Source organism: Benincasa hispida, chromosome 10, assembly GCF_027475165.1.
Source record: "Benincasa hispida cultivar pf3 chromosome 10, pf3_genome.v1.1, whole genome shotgun sequence".
NCBI lineage: Eukaryota > Viridiplantae > Streptophyta > Magnoliopsida > Cucurbitales > Cucurbitaceae > Benincasa > Benincasa hispida.
Genome location: NC_143487.1, coordinates 36,312,159 through 36,325,546, shown reverse-complemented (window position 1 = coordinate 36,325,546; position 13,388 = coordinate 36,312,159). Strand labels below are relative to the sequence as shown.

The following is a 13,388-nucleotide window of genomic DNA, read 5'->3' as shown; positions in this document are numbered from 1 at the left end:
GTTAGATAATATGATATTAAATTTATCTTTATCTATCCGTTTATGTTTTTAGGTCAATAAATGATTTTCGAATTTTCTCCAGAAGTGGTTTTTGAACATAATTGAGTGTGTTGGTTTTTGAAATTGTATAGGGAAAAGGTGAAAAAAGCAATATAAAGAGGGTTATAATTGTGCTGAAGTTTCATTGTCTCAATGGAAAGTGTTGAGGGAAAAATAGTCTTTTGCAGATGAGGAAATGCCTCAAAGCATGAGGATAACAACAGAGGAAAAGGACTCCACATTTGAGATATATATTTTGACAAGAACTAAAGAGTGCAAAAAGATGCAAATCATAACCAAAAAAGAAAGAAAAAGCTTTCTTCTTTTTCTTTTCTTCAATTTTCATTTCTGTCACTGTACACAACCCAACATTTGAATCTACAATGAAAAACAAACAGCACTAATCACCCTCAGTTTCTACCTGAAGAAGGAAAAGAATGTCCTCACTTTGTACAATACAAACAACAATATTTCAGATTAGAAATGATACTATGAACAAAGCCAGGGCAAAGATTTCAGCTGACTATGACTTGTTACTTTAGATTTCATAACTTTTGTCATTTGAGTTTGCATTTTCTTACACACACGCTCTAATTCCATCACTCTCCATTGAATTCCTTGTATATGTGCTTTCAGTTTCTCATTTTCTTCTGGAAAATCAAGCTTTTCATCGAGTTTACAAGGCAAACTGGTGATGGATGTAGGGCTGTTAGCTGTTTGAAGTAAGCTTTTGAGCTTGAGCTGCTCAGAAATAAGGGCTTGTATGGAAGATGTGGATGGAAATCTTATACTTTTTGAAAGATTTATGCAAGTTTCTGCTGAGAGCTTCTCATAATTCAGTGCACAACACATTTTAACCTTTTCTTCTTCTGACATTTCTGTATGAACCTGTAACCAACATCATTTCAGTCCCATATATTCCAAAATTATGGATTCAAAGCCTAACTAAACTCCCAGGTTATATTATCAATTCAAAGATAAAAAAGGTTGAAACACTTCAAAAGATACAAACCAAAAAAAAAAGGTATATATTGATTCGAGTTATTACCTCTATATACATATCCATGGCACGGTACATATCATCGTGGGAGCTTCGAGCATTATCTGGCAGGGCTTTGGCAAGGGCTAGAAACTTTGAAGGCTTTAAACAAGGGTCAGGAGCTACTTCTGCCATGTACAAATCCATTAATCTAGCTACTCTTCTTAATGGTATTGGAGATGTTCGATTCGTTTTTTCAAGCAAAAATGCTTTGACAAATCTTAGAACAAGATTCACATCATATAAATAGTTCATCCCAGATGGAGATGGAAGTAGTAAATTGTCCAACGATCCTTGATCCAACCGTGCACCGATCATCCTCTCCAACTTATTTCGAATACATTTTTCTATGTTCAATCCCAAAGCAACTCGAAGAATGCTGAAAAGGCTTTTGCAGGAAACAGAATTGTGCTCAAGAGTATAAAGCATTTCGACTACAACCTCAACAATCTTAAGCTTTTCATCTCTTGTAGCATTCGAAGACTTCGATTTCTGGTAATAAATAAGAAACCTACCAATGACAACTTCATCAAAATTTCGTTTAAGCAACAATTGCAGTATCATTTTAACAAAGTCAGGAGAGAAGATTAAAAGTTCTTCAAACCACCATAATCCATTAGAGAACCCTGTCTTTAAGCTTTCAGTGCTCTTTGTATCACACGAAAACCGTAATGCTGAGCTATCGGGCGAGGAGGTAGATGGACAAGAATTTGCTTCCACAGCTAAATTCAGCCTTCCAACAACAGAATCTAAGCATTTCTCAAGCAGAATTGAAGGGTTAAGAGACAAATCTTGACATTGTTTCAAAGCATTCAAAACCTCAGACCAAGTCCACTCGCTGATATCTTCAAGGTATTTCTCTGTTTGTTCTTGTAAATTTTGGGTGCCTGAGATTGAACTGTTCATCTCCATGAATTTTGCTGCAGAATACAAAAGAGGGACATTTGAAGTACTGATTTTAACATTTCCGTTGTTGTAACAGAACTTCAAGACCAACTCAAATCCCTCTGCCCCTCCAGGAAAATCCTGGAATATCAACTTCATATTTCTTAAAGTAGCCTTTGATTTACCAAATAACTTGCTCAACCTGCCAGAGTATGAAGCTACAGTTTTCTACAGAAGTAGCCCAAGGAAACAAAAAACAGAAGAAATCAACACAAAATTAATGCAAAATGACAAAATCGACCAGAAAACATCTCCATTATCCACTAAATACTCCAGAGAAAAGGTAAAACACATAGTAACAAAAATTATTATAAAAAAAAAAAAAAAAAGAATCGTGAAGACCAGAATCAACAGGGTAAAGTAAAACCGTAGAAATGATGCAAAATTTCACAAATGCAGAGAAAAAGAACCAAAAGGGATGAAAAAGGAGCAACAAATTTACCTTATCCACCATAAAAATCTCTTCGCCATTGACATCCACTTCAAGATTGCAGCAGATTTCCATTGCCCAAAACAAAGAAAAACTCAACAGTACCCCTAAAAAGCTTACAACAAAAAATGGGTCGTTTCGAAATTGAGTTGTTTGGAATTTGGTTTTGTTGTAGCCCCAAAAAGAGGAGTGAAGAAGAAGAAGAACAGAGTGCGTTTATTCTGAAAAGAAAGAAGAAGACAAGCAGTAGAAGAAAATGGGGGTTTCAGTAATCAACAACTTCACTGCAAAATGATTCTAAAACTGAGATATATGATCAAAAAGATTCTCAAAGCCGCTGGAAGAAACAAGCAGTAGAAAATGGAAATACAACAACCAAGTCAATTATATATTATACAAACTCCAAGAGAGAGGAGTGCAAGTTAAGTGTGACCACTGACATTCCTGCCCAAAATAAAAAACAATAAATCTTTAGCAAAAAAAGTAGTTAATAATAAACTCCCAATGTCCAGACCCAGAAGAAAAATAAACAACAATTAACTTTAGAAATAAATAGATATTGATTTTGTAGGGTACAGTGCCCTACCCTCAACTCCCAACTGGGTTTGTTCCCTATTATATATCCATGGCTAAAAGTCTCTAGATGATTAGCCATGTTTCATTGGCAATTTTCAATAAATACACAAATTTTTTGTTCTAAATCTTAAATTTTAAAGTGCAAAATTATATTAATAAAGATAATAATATTTTGAAATTTTGTATCTCATGTTATAGACTCATTTTTCAAAAAAGAAAATTAAAATTTGTTTTATGTAATATATTATAAATGATATAATTTTACAAATTTATAAGAATAATTGGTTTAAATGGTAAAATTATTAAAAATATTTTTAAATATGATAAAATGTCAATATTTATAAGTGATAGATACTCATTGATATCTATCAATATTAGTGATTGATAGAGATAGATATTAATAGTAACGTTTTACTATATTTGTAAATAAATTGACTCATTTTCTTATATTTGCCAATAGCCTAAATAATAGTTATACAAACATTTTTAACCTAAAATGTGTTCATAAATAAATTAATAATTATTTATTGTCATTAATATTTAATGGGTAACTACAATTAGTTTTATGATCCAAATTAGTTTCAAATACATTTTAAATAATTGTTTAAATTGGAGTCTAATTTATGAATCTGTTACCAAATATATACTTGAAAACATAAAATACAGGTATATTTTTATTGAATCCTTTATTATTAAATTTTTGTTAAGATTCCCTACATAGAACCTAAATTTTGAATGTTGTATCCATTAAAAAGTGTGGAATATATTTTAAAATTTTAATTTGGTGTCTAAAACTTTTTGGTATATTCAAAAAGGTTTTAGATTAACTAATATATTCGACAAAATAAAATTTTATGTCCAAAAACTTTATACTTTCAATTTAGTGTCTAGTAAATGTGTGAGTTTTAAGAAACGTCCAATAAATCTGAACTCTATAAAACACAAATTTTTAATTTGAGAGATTTATTGGACACAATTTTGAAAGTTTAAAAGTTTATTAGTCACATTTTTAGAATTTAAAAAATAAATAGATACAAAATTAAAGTAACCTCTAGACTTTTTCTTAAAGGTGAGAGAATACAAACTTAAAAGTTATTGAGACTAAATTTATAATTTAACCTATATACAAAAACCTTGTCATTTTATCCTAGAAAATGACTATATTTGCACATATAGATTGAAAGTCTAAAGTTTAAAGACTTACTAGATAAAATTTTAAGTATAAAAAATAAATACACAAAATTATAATAACTCGGACGTTCTCTTTAAATTGAGAGAATATAGACACAAACTAAAAAGTGGTTGTCAAAATGAGTTTGCTTCCTCTCTAGACGTCAGAGGTTCAAATTCTCATCCCGTAATTATTGAACTAAAAAAACAAATATTGTTGAGAGACTAGACTTATAATTTAACCTATATATAGAATCATGTCGTTTGTTCAATCGAGTCCATAAAATGACTAGATTGCCCTTGTATATATGGATTGGATCCCAACACAATAGCAATAATCCCAAATCACAAGATAGATCTGGAAGTGGGGAGGATTTATATATTCCCATCTGTTCTGCTCTTGGCATTTATGATCTTTTATTTTTGAACATTCAAGTTCGTTTCTGTCGCTCTCATAAAAATTGTCACCCTTTTTTGGACCCCATGGAATAATACACTACAAAGTTTCTGGTGGAGAAATCATGTAAAATGGGAAATTGTAGGAAATAAAGTTGACGGATTTATATATATATATATATATTAAAATAATTAGTAATTTAGTATAAGATAAGAGAAGATTACACCTAATAGAAACAAGTAATGACCACATGAAATGGAGACAGAGACAGCCAAATTGGGAATTCATGGACGGTTGGTTGGGTTCATGTACTGTTGAGCCCAGCGAGAGCCACGTGACATTCTAAATTACGCTTTTATCCCCATCCCACCTCTCTATTTTCACTTTTCCCATTTCGAACTAGGACTTTTAATTATACTCTAATCAAAAGAAATATATATATATAATCATGTATATCAAAGATATTTAGAAAAACAAAATGAGAAAAATTTGTTGTGACTATGGTATTAAATTTTATCGATACGGGCGACATATCTATCGATATTCTCACATTTGCATGGCTTCGACATTAAAATGAATGGTGTGTTTAATGCATACACAAACCGCAGAACGTTAACAACAAGAATCATAGTCAAGTTGGACTTCCACGTAGAGTAATTTTTGTCGGTAAATTTTCATTTTTAAGCAGTGCAATTATTGAAGAAGACGTAGCTGAAAATAAAAACAAACATTAACTGTATTCGTTATCTTTACCTTAACCCTTAACACAAGTAAACAATAATAAACTATCCAATCAATTTAGCAAAAACAAGCAATCATAGAACCCTAATAAATTTTTTATTTAGTTTTTGCAACGATGTTTTAGGGGTTTAGAGCAACAATAACCGAAGGGTGATCAGCCACACCTCCTCTGAAATGAGACAACTCTTAGCAAATTCTAATATCAGAATAACTCATATTCCTATAGACATTATCCACCGTTGTTCAGTCAAAGATTCGTTAACTCTTAACTCATCCTCGTAAACATAACTCTCTCACTTTTAGATCCCAATGGTACGCACCAACACGCTATCGTTAGGAAAGACAACTGTTGATAATTAACCTAAGTGACCTTATCTTTTTAGGAAGTTCACTATGTTCTGAATCCTATGATCAGACCCTCCGAATGAATAGTTGCTTCAGGACAACATGCAAGTGGGTCATGAAAATCTCACAGTGTCATTGATAACTTGTAGAAATATAAGTTATTATCTCTCGAAAGTTGGAACAATCAGGATTCTTAATGATAAAAACTCATTTATCTTAAAGGAAAACACATGGAATTCTTCAAACATTACTAGCCTTTATATATATATAAAAAAAAAAAAAAAAAAAAAAGCCTTTTTGATAAAACTGTGTCACTAACGCATCTCATGGCAGGATTTTAATTAAATTTGCTAAGTGTCGCCGGCTCAACTAACGCAAAGGCATGCGTCTGAAGTATTCCAATGCAGAGAAGATAAATTGGTTCATGTTGTTCCTGTCAAATCACCACTTGCAAGTATGGGTATCTAAATGTTGGCATCTGAAAAGCAACTGAAATGACAGATGGCTGACCAGGGCATGGAAATTAATGTTGTCATGTCACAAGTTGTTGAGAGAGAACACCTATAAATAGAAGACTTGCAACCAAAGAAAGTAGCATAACATAGTTAGAGCATTTTAGAGCTTAGATTATAGTTGTTTTGCTGCTGCAAGAACATGGGAGGAAAAGAACCATTGTCATTGTTGATCAAGGAGAATTGAAGAGAACCAAGCTCGAGAGAGAACTTTTCTTAATTTCTTTAATGAGTTGGTTGAACACACATTAAGATCAAGCCAAAGAGGACAAGAGATTGAACTCTGTAGCTTAACTATTTTCTTTTTACTTTATTTCCATTCATCTTATCATGCGGTTAAGTGTTGCTATTGTAAAGACAATTTCGTTTTTAAAAAAATCGTGCATTTAATCCATCATTTTTGCCTCTGCTTATAATGTACTGTGTTAAATGCGTTTGTGACTTTGTACATGCTAAAATTCTAAAGCTTTAATCATTGTGATTTCATCTGGTTGAAGCTATCTCAGCTAAAACCATTTGAGAGAATATGATAGCTAGAATGCATCAAGTCAGAACGCACAGTAGCTTTAAAGATAAAAATACTTGTGCTTCACTACTTTCCGTAACCGACGCATGCACCCTAGAAATATGAACATGTGACATTCGCATTGAGAAATATTGAATAATTAGATAAACAGAAACTCAACGCATTGACATACATTTGGGTTGTAAACAAGCATCTCTCATCTTCATCCCTACCCACACTCTTACGTGTTCATCTTACTTGGATCAGCGCATTCTCCTATCACTTAGCACCATTCTTTCATTAAACCTTATATTTCACTTGAACTCTTGTTTCTTCTTGTATACATGCAGTAACAATAGTGTAGATAAAAATTTTCCAGCATTTATTGAGAACCCTTCTACATTTGTTGCAATGCATGGCCTATGTTAGTCTAACCTAAATCTCTGTGTTCGATCCTGGACTTACCAGAAACCTGAATTAGATTTTTACTTGGATCCAACTCAGGAAAAGCTTGTACGCATTAGCGAGAGAGTGTAACGCATCACCCAATCTTCTCACCTAGAGAAGTCATTCACCACTCATCTTCATTTACATAAATCTTTTCTTCCATCCTCATTTATAATATACTCCTAGCGCACATCACGAAATCACGAATAGTGACCTAGGGGTGGAGAGCGAAGGATACGTTGACACGCGTCCCGCTCCCACTTACTACAGACACTTTCCCCATTCACCTTGTTATTGACTCATGCAAACACTTTTTAAATGGAGGTCGAGTCCAAAGCGACACAAAGCCAAGCATGGATTTCACGTTGTGAACATACAGGGACATAGGAGCAAAACTTGATATAAATATCTCGTTTTGTACTTTTCTTCCCACTAAAATTTCCTACCGTATTTTGGGGTTATTTAACTTAGATAAATCTGGTTAAGTCAAACTATCTAAGTCTATGCCTATTATAACTCTTTATAATAAGGTCTTTTTCCTACGTTTTTGGTAAATTAAACTCCTTTAACTAACCTAGTGACATTGCATGCTAACATTAAATTATGATTAATTCAACTAAGTTCCAGGTCAGTTCCCAGGTAGGAGGTGTTCCATAAACTGTCAACTTAAATACCTTCATCCTAGACAGAACTTTACTGGTAGAGTTCCCTTATAATCATAGTAATGTGTTTCCTACTTAGTTCATTAAAACTATTTTAACACTAAGTAAGAAATAATTCTAATCCTATTAGAGTTAAAGTGATCTTAGGACTAATTAATTTTAAACAGTTTAAAAATAATTAATTATCCTATGATCCTATGTTTACATGCAATTCTTGATTATAGATTGAAGGTTCTAATCACTAATTTTAAAACATTTTCAAATTTTAATGACTAGTCTATAATCATGCTCTCTATGGTTTAATTTAGTTAACAATCATATTCTAGTTAATTAAATAATCCATACTTTATGCATTGCATGAAAAATATAATATTTATATTTATACTATGGATGTTTCATTCTCAATGCACCTTTGATTTTCATAATTTTATTAACATCACACTTTATATTAAAGCCAATCATGAAGATCAAATAAGCATGCTCAAGATATTCAATTAAATATAACTTTTATATTTAAACTAAGTAATGTCATGCTTCATGCTTTATTAATTTCATTAGTTTAAGATAACAATTACATTAAATAACTCATGAGATTAATTATAAATTATGCATTAATACCATACATTATAACGCTTATAATATATTAAAATGCATGAACATGCTTAACCTATAGTGAGATTTATCTAAATGACATCCGTAAAACATTTAAATAGCAAATGAACCGGTAATTTTGGACCCTAGAATAAAATAAAGCAATTAAATTACAATAATTACGCTAATTTATCCTAAAATAAGCTTCTGCCGCTCTAGGACTGGACCAAACCAACTCGAACTGCTTCGAACCGAACCCCAAATATGCGAACCAAACCAAAGTAGCACAGATCCGTACCCAACCACTTGAACTGGACTGAACCAGCTTGAACTGGATCCAACATCTTGAACCAGGTCTATGCTGACGTCAGCATGACATCAACCCTTCTGTTGACGTTAGTGTTTTTTTCTTTTTTTTTTTTTTTTCAATTTCTCAACCTCTGTTCATCGGTTTGTAGAATTGGTCTTGATCTTCATCGCCAAGGATCCTAATTCTAAACATGGACTTACAAAGATTTTATTTACATAATTAAAACGCCTAAAAGTCCAAGGGCCTTTACAATGGATCAAATAAAAAACATGTAAATCTAAGGCCAAAAATACCGTAAACATTCATTGTAATAAACATTCACAATGCAATTAATTCGACCAAAACCATGTGCAAATGTCAAAATCCTAATTAATATATGAGAATACTCCGATACCAGTTGTAGGGATGAAACCCCTATCGCATAAGAAAGCACACAACCAAAACTCATTATTAATTTGGGATTTCTGAAAGACATGGACCAAAGAAAAAACAAAGTTTAGTCTATTGTAAAATTAGAGCATAGGTTAAACATGCTTAAAAATAACAGAAAATGGATAGAAAACCTTTACTTTTGTAGAACCAAGTGAGAATCCAATTCTCCAATTGGGATTTTAGAACACCACCAAAAGAGCAACCTTATTATCCTCTGAAACATTTGTTAATTTTTGGTTTGTGGAAACCAATTGAATTGGAAAAAAGAAAAGGAGAATGAGAAATTTTCTTTGAGAGAAGTAAAAAGGTCAAAGTTGTTATGTGTAGGATTTTTCTCTTTTTTTATATGATCAAAACTAATATTTTTTTTTTTTTATCAATCGAGATATAGAGGAAGAGAAATGTGGAACCACCTACATTTTTAGATAACTCCCTAGGTGAGAATTATCTAATTAATTTAATTAATTAATCATTAATTAATCATTAATTAAATCTAATTTAATTATTGATTTCATTTAAATCATATTAAATGAAACATCTCTCACATAGTCTATAGTTTTAATTCAATTAATTTAAATAAATCAAATTAAATTAAATAATTACTTAATTCTCCAATTAAATTAGGAAAATTCTTATAAATAGAAACATCCAAAAAATATTTACATTTTATAGCAAAAAGTTCCAAAAATGCTTTGTACTTTTGAAACTTTTTGCTATAAAGTGTAAATATTTTAAAATATTTTTTATATTTAAAAAGGCCCCATTAAATTATCTCCAAATTAAATATCAAATATTTAATTTGGCTTACATTTGAATCATATTCAATTTTATTTCTCTCATAAGCTATAGTTCTAATGTGCATCAAATATACATTAATTGTAACAAATGGTTTCAATATGAATCCAATTCATTAATACTCCTTCAAATATTTAATTCTCCCATAAATTAATTTTGAATCATATCCAAAAATAAATTTTATCATAAAGTTTAATTCAAATATAAACTTTATACTTTAATATATCATTATACACTAAATTATTTCCCTAAGTGAATTTGAATATTTCAAACTTTATTCAAAGTGTAGTTACCTCAATTCCCTTTACGAGCTAGGAAGAGGACCTCATGGGCCTACAAATCAGAAGCTCCAATGATATGAGATTAGTTGGCTAAACTCATTAACCAATTAAATAATATTCGTTAACTGTGGGTACACTCCATTAAAGACGCAGAGTTGCACTCTTCCTACTGCTGATATATTTCTGTGTCCACGAATATAGACCAATGACAACAAGTTAATCCTTTACGAGTGTCCGTAACACCAATTGGGTCAAATTACTATTTTACCCCTGGGTTACCTTTGTATCCTTAAGTCTCGAAGACACTACTTAAAGGAACATTCATCTACTTATCCTAAATTCGGGAATGAGTGAATTTCATCTCATTAAATTATGATCCCAACTCCTCATTTGGTCTTGTCCCCAAAATGGTAGGCGTATTAAGTCGGCAAGCTGGCCACTCTCACCAATACAAATAAAAGGAGAATCCCTCATGAACAGAAGTTCATAACTCACTTAGGATTAAGACCAAATTGCCTAGGTCATCCTAGTGAAATGGAAACCTAGCTAGTCAACAGAATTATATCTAGTGATTACTGTTTTGTGGTCCGGTCTTATGTAAACTCATTGCATAGAATACCCTCACTCGCATGTCCCCTACATGCATTGGATCATTGTATTTGTATCTGGGTCATATCCATAGTGTCACTAGGATAAGTCAAATGTTACATTTACTATCTACAAGTATTAGGGCATAAAACCCAACAGTTCATTTGTGCAAAGCTTGCTTAGTTTAGTCGATTTGCCACCGTCACTTTGCCACCATTCTCGATACTGGTTTTTCGTCTGCCACCAGCCACCAATCTCGGATCATCTGCCACCAGCATCAGTTCTGTCTTTCGTCCACCATTGACCAACAGATCCTAATCTACCACCGTCGATCTGTTCTCTATCACTATCAACTAGCTGATACACCGCGCGTGCTTCCAGCCTCGCCCTCTGTCTTCCATCTCGGTTGCCCAGCTCCGTTGTCACAAAGAGCCGAGGGCTCTTCATCGTATCACTCACTCTATGTTCGTTGTCTCGCTTGCCTAGCTCTATGTCCACCGTGTCTCTGTCGGAGATCTCCACCGCATGAGAGCCCAACTCAATGACGATCATAGACAAACAACGGAGATAAAAAAAAAAAAGTGCACAGATCTGAGCCAATAACCCTAAGTTGATCTACGTAGTGCTAAGTCACATCAACTAAGCCAAACATCTGCGTCGAGCCAAACTGAGTCAATCCCATTAAGCCAAGTCGAGCCCCTTTTTTCTTTCTCTCCCCAATTGAGCCAAGCTCCCCTTACCGCCAAGCCGTATGGAGAAAGATCATGTATTTCGCCCTATTAATACTGTTCTTGATGGGACGAATTATCTTACTTGGGCTCATCAAATGAAGAGTTTTCTAATTGGGCATAAGCTATAGTGTATTGTCATCGATGATAGTCCTCGACCAATCAGGTTATCTACTAAGGATGATAATAAATTTGTTGAACGATTAGAGGATTAGGATACTAAAAATCATCAGATCATCATTTGGCTCGAGAATACATCTATACCTACCATTTATATTCAGTTTAATACATTTGATGATGCTAAGAGTTTATGGGATTTCCTGTCTACGAGTTTTCGGTCTGTTGGTTTAGTTCATTATTATCAACTGCACAACACTTTTGTTAGTCTTACTCGGGAGGTTGGTCAATCCATTAATGACTATTTGGCCATACTTCAGCCAATTTGGACACAATTAGATCAAGCTAAAATCAGTGTTGATCATCTTCATCTTGTTAAGATTCTTATGGGGCTTCATCCAGAATACGAGTCTATCCGTGTTGTTTTGCTACACTGTAGTCCCCTTTCATCATTGGACTCGAAAATACAAGAAATCTCGTTTGATGAAAAATGCCTCGACATCGCTTCTTCCAAGTAATCTGAGGTTGTCCTCGGTAGCATTCATTTTCCTAGTAATTCTAGAGCTTTCTTCTGCAAAAGTTGTAAGCTCACTGGGCACAAAATTATTGACTTCCTGAAAGTTGAGTGCAGATACTGTCACAAGCGTGACCATATCCTCGAAAATTTGTCATTCGACCACTTCGACCTCAGGGACATTTTTAAAGTTAAGACATCTTAAACCTAGCTCTGCCTTTGTTGTGGCTGCTACCTCCTCTGTTAGGCTTTAACCTTTTCTATCTACCTTTCAAATGAATGACTTACAAGATTTGCTTAAACAGGTGATTTTATCCAATTCCTCTACTCTTGCGATTTCCTTAGGTAATTGATGGCTCTTTGATTCCACTTGTTGTAACCATATGACTTTTGATTTTTCTTTTCTAACTACACCCACTCCTACCAAATCTCTTCCTCCTATTTATGCTGCTAGTGGTAATTGTATGACCATATCCCATTTTGGCTCCGTTGACACCCCACACAATTTTCCAATACTTATTATGTTCCAAATCTGACCTTAAATCCTGCCTCAGTCAGAAAGTTGTGTGATCTTGGCTTAACTATTTTTTTTCTTCTACTGGGTGTCAGGTCAGGATCCATAAATGGGATAGACAGTTGGTGGGGGTCACAAAGTGGGAATATTGTTTGAGCTCACATCACTTCAGTTGCCTACTTGTTCTTTTTCTACTCATGTCATTGACTCTGCTATGTATCAATGGTGCCTTGCTCATGTTTTTTCTGACAAACTCCATCATTTAATTTCTATTAAAAATTTGAATAATGTTTCCAAGTTTATTCCTTTTGATTGTGTGAATTTCAAACTTGCTAAACAACATGTATTATCCTTTTCCTAGTCTCTTGATTTAATTCACTCTGAAATTTGGGGTCCTGCTCCTACTTCTACTGTCACTGGATATCGCTATTTTCTTCTATTAATTGATGATTACTCTTCGTTTACCTAGATATATTTTCTTAAACACTATTCTCCCTTGTCTCAAATATATATTGACTTTGCTAATATAGTTCACACCCAGTTCTCCCATACAATCAAAGCTCTTTGTACAGATAACGCCTTGAAGTATGGGACTCCATTCGTCTTTCTTTTCTCACTCAGCAAGACACTTTTGTTCAACGCTCTTGTCTGTCTCATGTTCTGCAAATTTTGGGGAGAGACCACTCTTACTTTTGTCTACATAATTAATC

At 33.1% G+C, this 13,388-nt stretch overlaps 1 protein-coding gene across 2 annotated transcripts; it reads right to left on the bottom strand.

The window, feature by feature from the left end:
- Positions 1 to 332: 332 nt before the first annotated feature.
- LOC120087849 (BTB/POZ domain-containing protein At3g22104-like) lies at positions 333 to 3,038 on the bottom strand. 2 transcript variants are annotated; one of them, XM_039044792.2, is made up of 3 exons: positions 2,466 to 3,038; positions 1,088 to 2,191; positions 333 to 927 (listed from the first exon to the last, which is right to left on the bottom strand). In XM_039044792.2, exons 1-3 carry the CDS (start codon positions 2,526 to 2,528, stop codon positions 529 to 531), a joined length of 1,566 nt encoding a protein of 521 aa, XP_038900720.1. In that variant the 5' UTR covers positions 2,529 to 3,038; the 3' UTR covers positions 333 to 528. The 2 variants fall into 2 exon arrangements, with proteins under 2 accessions (XP_038900720.1, XP_090161876.1); XM_090305750.1 differs by having other exon boundaries at positions 1,088 to 1,998; positions 2,466 to 3,031.
- Positions 3,039 to 13,388: the final 10,350 nt, after the last annotated feature.